At 38.6% G+C, this 17,106-nt stretch overlaps 1 protein-coding gene across 2 annotated transcripts in view; it reads left to right on the top strand.

The window, feature by feature from the left end:
• The window catches only part of CPNE4 (copine 4), a 228,355-nt gene that overhangs the window by 43,785 nt on the left and 167,464 nt on the right, over window positions 1-17,106 (top strand). For both annotated transcript variants that reach the window (XM_059847547.1, XM_059847539.1), the window contains exon 2: window positions 4,908-5,095. In XM_059847547.1, coding sequence (XP_059703530.1) covers window positions 4,916-5,095 — 180 coding nt within the window. In that variant the 5' untranslated portion in view covers window positions 4,908-4,915. The remainder of the gene's footprint in view (window positions 1-4,907; window positions 5,096-17,106) is intronic.

The following is a 17,106-nucleotide window of genomic DNA, read 5'->3' as shown; positions in this document are numbered from 1 at the left end:
CAAGCCAGGTGCCTTAGTGAGCTTCTGATTAAGCACATGGAATATTAATTTAATGAACTTGCTGAATCAGGAACTTCTGATGAATTTCCACCTTTCCTCATTTGTACGAAACCTATTTACAGCTGAGTGTGCAGGAATGGATTTGCTTTTCACAACCAAGGAATCCTTGGTGCCAACAGCTGGTGCAATAATTATTAGAGACTGGGAATTCCCAATTACATGAAATTTCTTAAAGAAAAATAATTACTTATCTCAATTACTATCATTCCCTGAAGCAGTGCATGGCCTGCATTCTGCTGGAGCTGAACAAGTTACTGAACAGAGGGACTTTTAAAAACTCTTCCACCTGAACAGCCAGCCTAATTTCAGCCTTTTCTATAAATCTTGCTCTTACTGTATTTTGTTTAACTTGATCTGAGTTTTATAATTTTAAGCTTCTAAGTAGACTTGGTTTTCATACTTCCTTTTATTAGACTTTAAACCCTGGAAGGTCCAGAAACTGTAGGTACAAAGCTCTCTGTCTAGAGAGTTAAGCTGTTCATGTGTTTTGAATACTAAATGTCTCTCCCATTTATAATTTATAAGTGAAAATATGTAGGGAGCAGCTAGTGCCACAACAACCAGTGCTTTTAGGGCTGCTCTCTTTTGGAGGTACTTATTCACAGCTCCTATTTCATGTAACTCTACTATTAGTATTTCCCACCATGTGCACATACTACAAACATAATTTACCTTTCCAGGAGCAGAGTCTTGCTGTTTACTTCTGTAGAAGCAGACAGATGCTATTAGCTCATTTTCATTTCATGACCTGAGTGGCAGTAAAATAATTCAGACACAGCTCTCAACATATGGTGATGGGAAGCCTACAACCCCCAAATTCATTTGTGTGTAGTTTGGTCTGGAGTACAGGTTTCTAAATAACAAGACCTTTCTCTAAATGCAGACCACATTGGTTACTGCTTTTAATCTCAGCATCTTTCTCATCTGCTGCTCACTTATTACCTGAACTGAAGGTGAGGCTGAGTGTGAACGTTCCCCTGATTCTTCACAAGGGGCTGTAGACAGCAATCTCTTTGTTTTTCACACAGACAACTTGCAGAAAAGCTTTTTGGACATTGTGCGTGTGTAGGAGGGCAAAATGACACCGTGGGCGAAGGGGTGAACTTGAAATCAGAATTCAGATAGCATCTTAGATTTATTTTATGGTGAATCTAAGGAGCCTGGGTCTGAGTTTGTGGTGAGGTTATGTGGATCACCATTTTGTAAAGAGTTGGATCTAGTTGGGTGAGCTGAATTCAAGTCTCTTAACTCCCAGAGAGAGGCATGTACTGGTTGTGTTCTGTGTCACAAAGATCCTTATTTCTGCAGGCACTAGACAACTGAACATTTTTTAGCCATTTAGTCCTCCTGAATAGAGAAAGATGTAGCTGTCAAATGTGTAATACTGATTTTCATTGTAATCCAGTTATCCAGGCAGGCACAACTTTCTGAACTCGTGTGCTTTTAATGCAATACCTACACACAAGAGTCTTTGTAGCACTTCTTTGTACCAGAAATGCTGGGCTTATGTATATATTTTGATTTCTGCATGGCTTTGGAGCCAAGGGCCTCAAATAATCAGTTAGTTCAACAACATATCACAGAGACAATCTGTATCCTGAAAAGTTTATAATTTGATTGTTTGCTGCTTAGTCACAGAGTAGAAGAGGTTATAAAGGACCTCTGCAGATCATCTGTTCTAAGCCTGTGCTCAAAGTTGTCTGTGTCCAGACAAGTTTCTCTAAAGATGAAGACTCCAAGTTCTCTGAGAAGCATGTTGCAGTGTTGAACAAAACTTATAGTGAAAAATTTCCTTTTCTTTAATCAGAATTTCCTGAATTTCAGTCTGTGCCAGTTGCCTCTTGTCCTGTCACTGGGCACTACTGACAAGAATTTGGCTTCATGTTTCCCCATCTCTTCCTATGTGTCAGTAAGATCACTTTGAGCCTTGAATCTCTTTAAAAAGGTCAAAAGAGCATGTTAATTTCTAGTAAATGAGCTCTAAGTATGCCAGATAAAGAACATGTTTGAGAGACTGAAGAGAGAGAACTGTCTTGAAGGTTCTCACTTTTTCTTTGTAGCCAACACATCCTTTAGTGGGTTTTTTTTGTTTTGTTTGGTTTGGGTTTGGTTTTTTTTTTGTTGTTTTTTTGTTTTCCTTTGGTGGATTTTTTTTTTTTTGGTTATTTGTTTTTTGGGGTTTTCTTTGTAGCCTAGTACATTTCAATTGCAGCATAGTGCAGTTTTAATTTTTTTCCACTTGGTACTGTTTTCTTGTTGTTTCACCATGGAGAGGTGAAAACAGAAGGCCTGTCTTTGCTTCAGTCTAGCACTGGCTAATAAGTTTGTGTGGGAAGCATGTGATCCACCACTTTCCTGTTTTCCTGGGGAAATGAGAGAGAATGTATGCAACGATGAAATGAAAACTTTACAAATATGTGACCTGTCACTTACTTTTTGAATGTTTTCTATTGCTTTCCTCTACTGGCCACAGCTCTTGTTCAGTGACTATCAAAACTTATTGAAGGAATAAGAAGGTTCTAATGAACTGAAAAAGGAAGAGTTTGTAGCAAAGAAAAATGAATATTTTTTTCCTCCATCAATAATGTACATAGTTAATTGACAAAAAAATTCTTATGCAATCTAACTTCTCTGTGTTTGTGCAAAACAATACCATTTTTAGCCAGTTTCAGTGGGCTCAAAATCTATTTTCCAGGCCTCCAGCTTCCTGGTGATGTGACATCAGCACAACAGCTCAAGCTGGTGATTATATTAAAAGAAGAATATAATGAGACAAAAGAATAAGGCTGTGCCTTGATCTTTTCCATTGATAAATTTAGAACTTGCAAAAGCTGAAATAATAGTTGTAGTGATAAAAAGAAATATAATTTTTATACTTTCCTGCTGTTATGAAAAACCAATGTATAATTATTGTAGGAGGAAGAAAAATACATCTCTCCCCCTCACTCTGCTACTTTTTCCTTTTCTCTTCAGTGTTGAAATCATCCAGTTTAATTAAATCACCAGCCTATTTCTGCACAAAGGATGACATTTTATTAATGATGTATGATGTGTATGAGACAGAATTAACCCAGTTTTCAAATGGATTTCAACTTGGAAAGGGCAACATGTAAAAATGTCTTGTAAATGTGTGGGATGAGCTTGTTGAGCAGCTTTCTGCAGGAGATGGGATTACAAAATGATGAATAATTAGACAACAGTCTCTCCAGTCCCTGGCCTCATAACACAGCCCAATATCATTGCCTTTTCCATGTGTTGTTCAGTTTTGCCCATTTTCTCAGTCATGTTTCTTTCCTAGCAGTAAGTCCAAGGAGCAGTAGTTTAGCTGACAATATTTACAAGTGACTGGGAGGGGCTGAAGGTGATTGTTTTGATCTTAGGGTGTCAGGCACTATGCTTCTGGTGTGGCTCACATTTCAAATATCCCTGAGGTACAGAGAGTGGTTGGGGTCCACTCGAGCTCCCTTCCCTTATATCGGAATGGGGTAGTCACAGCAGGTCAATGTTCACATAGTAAGTTGTTGTATAGATTTGAAGAATTGTAAGTTGTTAACAAGCTTTTATCCCTTCTGCCAGGGGAGTAGATAATCTGCCTCATCACTCAGACATACATTCCTGTGAATGCAACTCTATTGCCAACTCCCCTTACTCTGTATTGAGAAATACCTTTTTAATTTTACCTCTCTTATTCATAGTAAAATTGGATAGGCATGATTTGCAGGTTATTTTATTTTTAACTTGGCAGATTTGGGGGAAAAAAACCTTCACTTTCCTTTCCATATCTCTGAAATGCAATTTTTATCAAAAAAATTCTCAAAAATCATTAAGCTCTGAGAACAGGGTGTTGTGGTATAGACAGTGAAAAGATTTGAAACAGACAGTTAAAATGTCTTGCTGATTAAATGGCAAGACAAATCTGCCTGCTAGAAGTATGAGATTCCTTTTTTGTGGCTGTTATGGGGTAAAGTGATGAAGGCACTAATCCATGTACAGGAAGCAAAGTTTTAAAGAGTTAGGCTGTGAAGCTCACAGCAAATGTGCCACTAAGAGTGTTCCTGAATTCTTTATTGATGCAGAAATGATCGTGTAGGGATTTTTGGTAAGCTTTGCGTTAAAATGTTTTTGTTGCTTCCGTTGAGAGAAATTCTTGAGCTTCAAGATTGGTGGTGGTGGTGTTCATAATGAAGTAGGGGTTGGAGGTCCCTGTTATTCCAGCTATCTGTGCTCATGTAACTCTGATTCCTGACCCAAAAGAGCAAACACTCTACAACAAGTCGTGGCAGCATAAATATCCTGCCCTTCTGTACAAAACATTAATCTTGGCTACTTGCTTAGGAATGGAGGCAGGTAATCTACTTCAGTATGTGTGGAAACAGTGAAATGTATTTTGGAATTTAAGGTCGGTGTGAAAGGGGCCTTCTGTGGCATTTATGCCAAAAGTTTATGCAAGAAGTGCGTACTCTTTAGAAGGAATAGAGGGAAATAAAAGCAGATTGGAGGAGTGCTGAACAAATTTAATTTACCCTTGTCAATGTGTTGTCCTAAGAAATACAGAATTACCATCCGGTCTGTCTATCCTTTGGCCTGGGGAAATGTGGCTCTATAAGCAGGAGCAGAGCTGGAAGTTTAGGTCACAGTTCACCCCAGAGTTCAGAGGCATGATGGAAAATACCATTCTGAACTTGGCTTACTTATAAACATATGAGATGATTATTTCTTTTTCCTATAGGTATTCCTTTGATTTTATTCTTTCCCCTCATGCTCTGGTTCTCATTCACTGTCACTGTGTGGAAGGAGGGGCTGTACCTTGTGTGCACCATCCTTAATAGACCTTTTCTCTCTTTCAGAGCAAGGAATGAAGAAAATGAGCAACATCTATGAATCAGCAGCCAACACCCTGGGAATTTTTAACAGCCCATGCCTGACTAAAGTGGAGTTGCGAGTTGCATGCAAAGGCATATCTGACAGGGATGCCCTCTCAAAACCAGACCCTTGTGTCATCCTTAAAATGCAGTCGCACGGCCAGTGGTTTGAGGTGAGTGTTTAATAAAATAAAATTGATTCTTCTGGCACTTTAGGATGGCATAGACAAACTGCTGAGGCAAAATTGAAGTAGCAAGAGCACTAAGGAGAAGCAGCAATTTGAAGCCTGTGGCGTAATGTTGCAAGAGTGAAGGGAGATTTTCCATTAACCCTAACACAGATTGAATCAGAAACTTTGAACTTCTCTTTGGAATCTAGATAAAAAATCAAGAGGAATAAAGAAAGAAGCATCATAAAACTTTTCCCTTCAGGCCTTATTTTTCATAAAAGCTATATAATAGCACAGAAAATGATAGTGACCACGAGGCATTACAACATAAAGAGGAACACTGTGGAAGAGAGGAGGATTTATCATTAGCAAGGGATCTGGTGACAGAATATCTTGATTTGAAACTTTTCTGCATTACAGTTGGATTCCTTGTTGCAGTTAATAAAACTATTGCATTTGCCTTATCAATTTGCCTTGTATTGCAGGTTGCATGTTTGATTAAAATCCTGCTTTGTGTTATTTTACCTGATCATGGAAATAATTTCTTTGATAACTGGAAACAGTGTCTTAAAGAAATTCAAATTATTACTATAGAACATAGAATGGAATGCAATATTTTTAATGGCATCTTGTTGGTTGTTTTACTTAAAAATTATAGTTGAGTGTTTGTGGTTAATCAAGCTGAAAGTTGTGACTTTAAAAAGAGAATAGAAAGTATGAGAAAATTAGGAATTTATTAAATCCAGTTAATTATGAGTGCATTTTCATCCTTCTCTTTTCAAGAGTTTTAGCATTCAGCATAGGATTGTCCTAACTATGAAAAGATAAAAAATAATAATGGTGAGCATATGCAGAAAGCAAAACCTCAAATTCAGGGGTCTTTTAATTTTGCATTTTCAGCAAAGTTTTTCAGACTTCGTTCCATTTATTCCAATTGTTTTGATGTATGAAATTTTTCCATTTCAGGCCAGCATAGCCTAGGAAGGTTAAGGGGTTTTTGATGGTATTCTTCTTCTTTCCTTAGTTTGCTCTTGTAGAACCACTAGACATATCCCTGGTAGGAAACCAGGCTATGAAAAGAAATAAAACTCTCACCATTGTTTTTAGTGCTACAAAATCAGTGAGTCCATGTAATTGAAATTTAGGGTGATAAAATAGTTAGCCTAAAAAAGAATAATTTTAGCTCTCTGTGTAGAAAAAAGCATTTAGCTGCACTGTGTGTAATCACACAAATAGTAGAAATTATTCAAGAAATTGATTAAAGGTCAAAATAAATGAAAAGGCCAGGTTTGGTAAGGACACAATGAAAGCTTTCATGCTGTCTCAGTTTTCTGAATAACTTTGGGTGTATTTTCATACAGTTTTTCTCTGGCAGGGTAAGTAGATTTAAATTATATATTCTGATGTAGTAATGGAGATTCCCTTTATTTGATGTGGTTTTTAATTTGCAAAGTGATTGTCTGAATAGAGTAAATCTTACAAATAGATCTGCCCACTGATATAATTCTCATCTTATGTCAGTTGGTGCTACCGTCTAGTGAGAGTCAAGGCAATGCATTTTAGTAGTTAAAAAAAAAAAAAAGGTTTTATTAGTTCATATTCCTATCAGTGCTGCAAAGTGAATGCCCCTCTGTCATGATGAGTATTTTCTGGCCAGCTCCTTCTTAAGGGAATTTTTAATTAAGTTCCTATTGCTGAGCTAAATTGAGCAGAGTCACTCAGGTATAGCTGGAGATGTAATTTGGCTGGAAGAATCTTCTGCTGATGGCAATCAATGATCCAGCAAGACCTGAAAAAACAGACAAAGTAATAATTAAAAAATAATAAAATCCAGTAAAACGAGTATACTCAACACAGAAATTACTAAATGGCAAAGAAAGAAGTAGAAAAGAGGAGTGTGGATTTAGTGCCTTCAAAAATTATCTTGAATTTCCAGGTACCTTAAACCCCTTGGAGATCCAAAGGTGCTGTAGCAAGATGCAGTATGACTGGAATGTACATACTGATCACATCCTCTGGTTGTGTGGAGGTTTTGTCAGCAAGGAGTAGCTGAATTGAAGGTGTCCAAAATACAGGGTTTGGTCTGTGTGGGTTGTGCTCTTGCATAGAAGTGCTTTTGAAATCCATGGAAAGTACTGAGGGCTGGCTGCATGGCTGCCCTTAGGCCAGATGCAGCAGAAGCATGTGGGCTTAGGCTGATGGGATTGCGCTGTGCATGAAGTTACAGATACTGGGATATATAAGGGAATGGAATGTAATATTTTTATAACATCTTGTTGGTTTTTTTTTACTTAAAAGTTACAGTTGAGTGTTTGTGGTTAATCAATCTGAAAGGTGTGACTTAAAAAAGAGAATAGAAAGTATGTAAGAGAAAATTAGGAATTCATTAAATCCACTTAATTTTGAGTGCATATTCATCCCTCTCTTTTCAAGAGTTTTAGCATTCAGCATAGGATTGTCCTATCTATGAAAAGATAAACAATAATAATGGTGAGCATAGGCAGAAAGCCACTCTAGAGGTGCAGACAATCCCTGAAAGTGAGTGATCTGTGCACATTTGTCTCTGGCAGAATTTTGATAAAATATGTCAGCCTGTTGCTGAGGATTTTTTTTTTTTTTCAGTTCTGCAATACTGTGTGTGCATATGTGTGTGTTTGTGTAAATTATGCCACCCACACATGTAAATATAGAATGAAAATGTGTCGATGCTCTTGTGGAGTGGGTAGGTGCAGTTTCCAGAGATTGGAAATGACGTCTAAGTATTCTTTTTAATTTTTTTTTACTGTGGTTTTCCTGTTTTGTTTAGTTTTGGGGGGTTTTGTTTGTTTGTTTGTTTCCCAGACACAGAACTGGTGAGGGTGGAAGGGACCTCTAGAGGTCACATGGCCCATGTGCTGCTCAGGTGGGGACACCTAGAGCCAGTTGCCCAGGACTGTGTCAGACAGGTTTTGAATATCTCTGAGGAGGGGATTCTGCATATTCCCCGGGCAACCTGTGCCAGTGCCTGGTCACTGTCACAAGCAAAAAAATGTTTCCTAATGTTCCTATGTTTCAACTAGTGCACATTACCTCTGGTTCTGTCACTAGCCACCAGTGAAAAGGAGCCTGGCTCTGTTGTCTTTGGACCTTTCCTTCAGGTATTACATTGATGAGATGTCCCCTGAGTGCTCCAGGTCTGTCATCTACAAACTTGCTGAAGGTACAGTCTGCCCCATCATCCAGGTCATTAATGAATATCTTGAACAGGATCCCATACTGACCCCTGTTCCCCACTGCTAGTCTCTAGCATCCAAATAGAATTTGTCTCACTGATAACCAGCCTCTGAGCCTGGCCAGCTTTCACTGTCTGCTCATCCATTCCCTGCAGCAGCAGCTCCTCTATGAAGATCTTATGGGAGGTAGTGCCAAAGGCCTTACTGGGGTCCTGGTAGAAAATATCTGCTGCTCTTCCTTCATCTACCAGGCCTACTTCATCTCAGGCATGACTTTTCCTTGGTTGGCTACTTATGATGATTTTCTAATCCTTAATGTGCCTAGGATTAAGTGCTGTACCAACTTCCCAGGAACTGAGGTGAAGTTGTTGGGGCTGTAGTTCCCTAGATGATTTGATAAGGGACACAAAATTCCTTAGTGAAACCATGGGGAGCTTGGACAAATACTCAAAGAATTCTTGGTGCTGTCCCTCATTCTGGTACAGATATGCTTGCTCTTTTTTCTTCTTGTCTGGGTAGATGTCTTTCTGTAAACAAACTGGCACACTCACAAATGTGCACACACACCTCCCCCCTGCATTTCCCTGTGTGTGCATGTTGGTGCCGTCTGTAAAGCACTATCTCCACCAAGCTAGAATCTAAATTATATGTTGTGTCTCCCAGGAAAATCAGCAGCTTACTCCTTCTCACACATGAAGCCTAACATGACAGGGTTGTGATACAGCACAATCTTAAATTCTGCTGTATTTATGTACTAAAAGCCAATTTGCTGATCCAGGGCTGAATTTTAGCTCTTCTGGCCATAATTTTAAGTGCTTGGGCACTTGCAGGCTGCCCAAATGTTGTACTTGAACTGTTTGTTTAAGATAATTATTCAACGTCTGTTTTTCCGTCTTGACTTGAATGTGTTCAAGGAGTTTAAATATTGTACTAAGTTTCAGATGGTGAATGACTGAGGTACATGGTGATAAATTCCTTTGCTCCAATGATTATTTTACCCACCTAGAGTGTGAATGTCCACGTGCAATAAATGTTAACTGCTAACCAATGTATAGCATTGGATCCTCAGCTGAGACGTGCTGGCACTGGCATTCTCATTAACTCCTTAATTATAAGAAAGTGTCTTGGGCCTGTTCACAGATGATCTGCACATGGCAAATACCCATAGTACTTGTTATTTTGAAAGCTGAGTAAGTTGCAGAGCTGTGTCTGGTCATACCAGATTTACATGAGATCAGGAGGTGTTACACAGCCTGACTTAGCCAGATGGAATGTGATGTCTGGAGCTATGAAAAGAGAAGAGGACCTGAGGAAGACAAGTAGTCATGTTTGGGAATCGGGGAGGGCTTCCTGTAGTTGCACTTTTCTGTCTTTCAGCAGCAGGTCAGAGAGTGTCTGCTGCCTTGTGGATTTGAACAGCCAACTGGAGGTTTTGCTTTTTACCCAAAACTTTTATTAAACCTTAGTAACTGCAGAGCAAATGAAGACAACCTGTACTTGACAAAATTCATCTTGATGGACTTGGGTGAAATCGTTAGAATGGATGTTTGTTTACTGAAATAGATTTTTTTGTTGAAATGTTCTCTGAAATCACAATTTGTAGAAAACTCAGTGAGCTTTGATAAAAATGTGTTGATATTCTAATATAAAAGTTATTAACTTGTAATTCAGCATGACATTTCAGGGATCAGCTTGGCAGGACTAAACAAACAAACCTGAGTTTTCTGTGTTTCCTCTTCCTTTCACATCAACCTGCACATCCATCTGTATTTGCTTTTCCTCTTAGTCCTGCTCTCTCTTTTGTTTCATCTCTGAATTCCAGCATCCTTCTCCTTCCTCTGCTTTTTCACCTACCTCAGCTCCCCATTTCCATTCCTAGCACCTGTTGCCATGTTTCACTCTCCTCTGTATTGGAGACTGGGGGAAATTCCCTGCCCCTTCCTAGCATGGGTGGAGGATCTGAAGAGAAGACCCTGAGGCAGACTTCAGCTCTTTGTTTCCATAGATACCCAAAAGTAGCTTCCATGTTATCCATCTGTGGCTGTTACAGCCCACTGCAGAAGCCAACAAGCCATGAAATAGGGGAGTCTGTGGGATGATGAATTCCATGACTCTACCAAACTGTTCCAAAATAAATACAAAAATAGCGAAGAGGCAAAAATCCCCACACACTAAAAAATACATCCTTTTTAGTTCATTTTGATGTGCAGGTAACAGATGCAGCATTTGGACTGAACTGAAGTTTCAATGATCAGAAAGAAGAACTACCACCAGCAGCCATACAGATTGAGGCTTGAGGCTGTCTAACCCCATCTTACATCTAATTGCTAGTTGGTGACGGTGAAGAAATATGGAATCAGAGAAATATAGAAGTGTCTTTCCAGCTTGTTCTTCCAGCTCTCAGTGATCTGCAGCTCAGGGAGATCTTAAGCAGGAGCTTATGCCATTGTAATTGTAAAAAAAAACGTTGGTAGAATAACTTTCATAAGTTAGTCCAAATAATTTTAGAAGTTTTGTATATAAAAGAAAAAATTTTAGGATATCCTGGGACATAAGTGATCAGCAGCTTAAGGGGGGGTTGAATAAAGTAATATTACCTGTATTTTTCGAATTTGCCTCTTGGTGATTATTTTTAAATCCTTTTTCCTCTATTAAAGGAGACACTCAGAAAATCCCTGTTTATTTTCTCAGTGCCTTTTGGGATTTTATTCTTCTGATTTGTCCATGACTGTATAAAAAGGCATCCTGTATTTTGAAGATTGAGCATACCTAACCTATTCACAAAACATGGATTTGTTTGGGTAGTTATTTGAACTATGTTTATTTCAGAGCATTGCAGAGATGCAATGCAGTGTTGCATTTCCACAGTGATTTCTGAGCAGTGATTTGGGATTTAATCTCTACTTTAAAGAAATGCAAGGCTTCACAGTGGGCTGGCTTTTTTTGGAAGTTTGATGGGTTTGAGTTGTTTTTCTTTTTTTTTTTAAATAATTCTCTAGTCAATGCTAGAGCAGATTCTAGATACTATTTTTCTGATTTCGCTCTTATGATTTTAACTTGGTGAAGAAACATCCTGTATGAAATTAATTGTAAGTAAAGGGGTTACAGTAAGTTGAACATACCATCTTAGGAAGATATTTCTCTGGCAAAGAAAGGAACTTAGAAAGTTCTGATGAAATGTTTTATATCAGATTGTGACAAATTTGGTGGCAAGGAGATGCTTTCACTGAATAGAGATTATGAAATTAGCTCTTCCTCGCTTTGTGAGGAAGCTTCTGATTCATTTGCAGATTTGGGAGTTTTTCTCTTCTGGATGTAGAAGTGGGCTGGTAATTGGAAATGCTACCTGCAAGTTCTCTGGCCAAAGCTTAGATCAAAGTCTTCAATGAAATACTAGATCTATTGTAAAATTGGATTCATGCAGATCATGGTTGATAAAAGCCAATGGGGAAGAACTGAGTCTTTAATTGAAATGATCAAGAGTTTAATCAGGAATTAAAGACAATGGGATTTATTTCTAATTAAGCCACAAAGTGGTCAAGGTCCTACCTTTCCTGACTCAGGGCTGGCAGTCAAGTTGATTGCTCCTCCTGCCCAGATCATTCAGGCCTTCAGAGCACTTGGTCTTGTTTGGGCACAGGTCTATGCCCTGCACAACTTGCAGGTGATGATCTGTGAGTGCAGCTTTTGATTAGTGAGCTTTGGACCTAGGAAGAAATGAGAGCAGTCCTGCTGCATTCACTTCCCAAGGGATGTTCCTAGAAGATGATGCCCAAGAGTATTTTAGGTGCCATTTGATTTATCTTGTTTTCACTCATCACACTGAAAGCTGTGATTTTATTTACACCATAGCACTGTGCCTGTGTATATGCCTTTATGGTTTATTTCATCCTCATAATTCAATATCATACTTTTCTTTCTCCTCTTTCATCAAGTCTCTGTTGATGCTAATGAATGTTTCTTTACTCAAAACTATTTGGTAACCTCTGTTGCTGCCAAGATTTGCTTTTAGCTTCTTCCTTCTGTTCCTGGTACATTTCCTTGAAGTCTTTTTGTATGGTGTGACTGTCAAAGACAGCTCATCTTTTTCAAGCACCCCTGGAAGTCTGCAGGGTCAGGCTGCAGGCTAATTGAATGTTTTATCTTGGTCCGTTCTCAGCCTGAATCCATCTAGTCGGATATCTTCCTTTCCAAGCCTTAATATTTTGGAGGCACACTTTCTTCCAGGGGTTTGCCTGCTGAAGACCTCCTGTCATTAACTCTTTCTGGAAAAAGAAAAGTTCTTCACATGGAGGGAATCTGCTATGCAGTTTTTCTCCATATCCAAGAGAGCATCATTCAAAATATACCGTTCAGCCCCTGATGCCTTTAGTACATTTTTACAAATATATATGAGTAAGGTCAAAACCTAGAATTGTAATTATAACTGTAATTAATATTACCCTACTTGTTGAAAAGAAAGACAACTCTCTCCCAGGTCTTTCCAAACTACTTATGCAAAGTTGGAGGTCTGAAAACTAAAGGCTGTAACTTTCTTGTGTTGGCAAACATTTGATAAGAAACTGGTACTGGAAATTTTTTTCCTCCTGTGCCTAGTTCAGAAATATGGACATCATTAGGTTTAATGATATTTTCTTTTTAGACCCCAGGTAGTAATGTGAATCCATTATAAATGTTAAAATGTTGAAATCCATTTTATAATAACTCCCTCTTGGTTTTATCTCATCCATCACTGCTGCTTTTTCTTGAGCCTCCTCCTTGCCTCAGCATTTAAAGACAGCCACAGTGCTTTTTTTCCTGTCTTGTTTAATCAGCTAGTCTTTCAGCTTGAACTCATTTGAATCAGACAGATTGTCTCAACTGAAAACAAATACTGTCATGTTGAGTCAATATATATGAAATATCATATTATTCCACTAGCTCAAACATCATTTTCTGCCTCTGTAGTGCAGTTTGTGAAATGTAATGCATGTGCAAAGGAGAGAAAGTAGATGTCTTTGTTCTTATTGAGAGTGGTCAAATTTGGGTGGATGATTCCTCTTTGCCAGAGCTGAAAGCTGGCTTCTCTGTCCAACTAAACCTCTTCAGGTCCCCTGTCCTCAAGCTATGGAGAGTGAAGGGCTCTTTTCTCATAGTTTACATAATTGAATAAAACCAAGTGTACTCCTGAGACGTCAGGAGGGCGTGCTTATGTATGAGAGGTCGTAAAAGCTACATGGTCTTTCCCAGAACCTGTGGCCTGGAGCATCCTCTCCCAGGAAGATCTTCCTTTGGGGCTGATTTCCAGGAGCCTTCTGCCTGGTAAATCAGCCCCTAAGAGAACCATGAAATGAAATGTGGGGTCGTGTAGTCATTTTTCTATGTTAGGAAATAGTTACATGCTTAAAAATCAGTTCAATACTGCCCTAGCTTAGAGGGAAATCTGAATGACCCATACTTGTCTACATCCTATTTCAATGTCCAGAGGATCAGGGATTATGGAAATGTTTGAAGAACTCTGTTCCCTCCTGGTGAACAATTTCGTTGTAGCCATTCCTGCAGCAGATGTCTTCAGCCAGAGTGTGTCTGTGTTTGCAGGTAGCACTGTGCACTTACCTTGCCTTTTGCACCTGTGGAGGAACCAGGCTGGGTGCTCTGGTGTCAGATTTCTCAATGGCTTTGCAAACATTTGGGTATTGTTGCTCGTAGAAACATTTTGAGTGATTTTAAGCTATTTGAAAATTTTTCCTTCATCTTAACTTTTGAGTAATTGGATTGCAGACATGAACTACTGAGAGGAGTTCTCATCTATCCTTGTATTTATGACATTTAAAATTTCAAAATACTATGGCCAACAAAATATTTTACTTCACATTAATAAAAGCACTTTTTTACCTCATTAACAGGGCAGCTGATTTCCTCTTCCCATGCAGTTTTAGATATTTCTTTGTTGTTAATATACTTCCATCAATGTTTCTAATCATCCTAAGATGTGCTTCTAAATACTGCCTTTAGCCATGCTGTCTATTTGATGGCTCTTAATTCATGCTTCATTAACTTTTCACAACTTTTTCTCAGAACAGTTCTCCAAAAAAGCTGTGACTCACACAGCGTTCTCAGTCATATATATATACACATGCAGTCAAATATATACACACAATATTAACACACATATGCAAGAAAACAAGATTTTTCTAATATTTACCTTTTTTTTTAACCACATGAGGCCTTATAGTTTTGTTGTATGAATAGGGTAAGAAAAACAAAACAAGAAAGAAGAGACTATTAAAAATGCTTGCAAAATTACCTAGGGAAAATATCAGGAAAAAGAAGGTTCTACAGTGCTCCTACTCCTTCTTAACCCTGAATAACTGGTTTGGTAGGAATATATACAGGAGGAATTTTATACGGTCAGCAGCTCTACATTTTAAAAAAAAAAATTATTTTGCTCTCTTCCCTGCAGTTTAATTATCTATCAGATATGTAATATTTTAAACTTGGGTGGAGAGTCTAGGGCTGCTTTTATCATGGGCAGGCAGATGCACACTTCAGATTACCTCAGTAATATGCCTTCCTCTCAAAAGCTATTTTTGCAGATACACAAACTTCACACATCTCCAGGACAGATTTTAAGCCTGGTTTGACTTCAGTAGTCTGACAGATTGTGATAAACCTACAGTAAACAGGAATCTTTGGAGCTGCTTTGTTAGTAGATAATTCACTTGATTGAATCAGTGCACTGATTCTTAACCTGTAACATCAGAATGGAACTGAGAAATTGTCAGCAGCGTGAGCCTCTTCTGTGTTTGCTCTGAGGGGTTTCAGGGTCTAACGCAAATTGTTTCCTGAAGGAAAGGAGCACTTATGGAACTCTGAGAATAAGTGATTTAGAAAAGCAGTCTAAACTACTGCAAATGTGTTTTGAGAAGACTTCTATTCAAATATTGATTGACCAGGGATACTAAGTTCATTTAGCTGGTTTGGCTTAAAACCATTACATAATAAGGGAATGTGCTGTTGACACAAATTAATGGAGTTCAAGTTTATGCAAAGGAAAGTAAAGCAATTTCCCTGGAAACTGGAACTGCCTTTTTCCATATTCCCTCATGTTTGGTAGTAGCTTAAAAATATATTGTACCAGTTATGTTGTAACCAGGCCAGAATACAGACTCCCTGAAATGTGAATTGAAATGTCCAAGTGTCTTGGTTTGGAAAGACAAGTGTCTGCTAAGGAAGGCAGGAGCCTCCCCTGAAATGGAAAATGTAAACCCTCTCCCTCCAAATTGTTATAAATTTGAAATTAAGGGGCTCTCAGGCAAAAATATGGTGGCAGGAATAACAGTTCTTTATTAGGGAAGAAAATAAAAAAATAAAAAAAAATAAAACAAAAAAAACCCCAACAATGCAGTAAATCAAAACAACACTGACAGAGTCAGAACACAACCTGACACCCTGTTGGTCAGAGTGCTGGCAGCAGTACAATTGGAATTGTGGCTGCAGTGCTCCTGGAGTGTCAGGTGTGGTTCTGTTGGAGCAGGGATCCCGTAGAAGGGTGTAGTCTTCCTCTGAAGATCCAGTGGAAGAGGCAGCTGCTCCGCCGCTCCTCTGGAAATCCAGTGGAGAAGCTCCCCAAATCCCAGATTACATCCAGGTAGGAATGCTTGGCTCCTCCCTCTGGGTGGAGCATCTCACAGTGGGATGATGTAATTTTATCAGTCATGCAGTGACAGTCAATGGCCCATTATCAGCAGATATCTCCCTGGAGAGAGGATTGGTTTATGGAAGAGATAAGGAAAACTGCCCAATTAACAGAAGATAACTGCCACACCTCTAACAGATGGCAAATAGAATACACATTGCCCTGCAATCTAGGACACCAAGCTACATTTCTGTATAGATGCACTGACCTCTTCTCTCAACAGATACTCCAGGATTTGCCGATTTTTTAAAAAGTTTTTTTCAAAAATGGGGTGGATTGATTTTTTTTCTTTCTCCCCTTGAGAACTTTACAATTTTTCCTGTAAAAAAAGGTAATCAAAGCAGAGCGACATTGCATCAACTACCAGAATTGTGATTTCTGCTCTTGCTTCTTTGCCACTCTTAGTCTTCTCCAAAAGAAGATCCTAGATGTAAACTAGTAAGACTAGTCTCTGAAGAAGATGAAGCCACAGGGCTGAAAATATCCCGTTTGTGGCAGAGGGCTTGGAGTGGCTGCTACCACCACCATGCCAGTGCTGCTGACAAAGCAAAGCAAAATTGTACCAACCCTGGCTCTGCAAAGGTGCTTATTTGCAAAGAAAATTTTAGGGCACTTTGGTCAAATATCCATAAAAAGTCCATAGTACTTGGGTGTAGGTTGTGTAGGTGATCTGTATAAATTTACCCGCCTTTTGTTCAAAATCTCACACTTAAAGATGGCAGAATAAAACTACCTGACAAGCCAGTTCTTTGATTGAGCAGTTCAACCAGAACTCTCTCAAATGACTTCCATGTTCTTCTCCTCTAGAAGAACAAGTAAGTAATTGGAACTGGAATCATTGCTGTAGCTTCCTATGAATAATTTTTGTGTTCAAAAGGCCTACAGGCTTACAGTGTATTGTTCAGCTACTTTTTTGTTTGAAATTCATAAAATGTTAACTGCAACTATCTGAGGTGAATGTCATAATTTTGTGAGATACTCAGATTTATTCCACACCACCAACCTGCAATGTCATAATTTTGAAGCAGAAAACTGTCCATTGCGGTAATCTGGATTTGTCCTGATAAACTTAATCAGAAGGATCTGAGGGTTTTTTTTCAAGTCAATTTCAATTTTTTAAAAAC

This window comes from Haemorhous mexicanus, chromosome 1 (genome assembly GCF_027477595.1).
Source record: "Haemorhous mexicanus isolate bHaeMex1 chromosome 1, bHaeMex1.pri, whole genome shotgun sequence".
Taxonomy (NCBI): Eukaryota; Metazoa; Chordata; class Aves; order Passeriformes; family Fringillidae; genus Haemorhous; species Haemorhous mexicanus.
The sequence above is the reverse complement of the archived record's forward strand: the minus strand, read 5'-3'. Positions and strand labels throughout refer to the sequence as shown.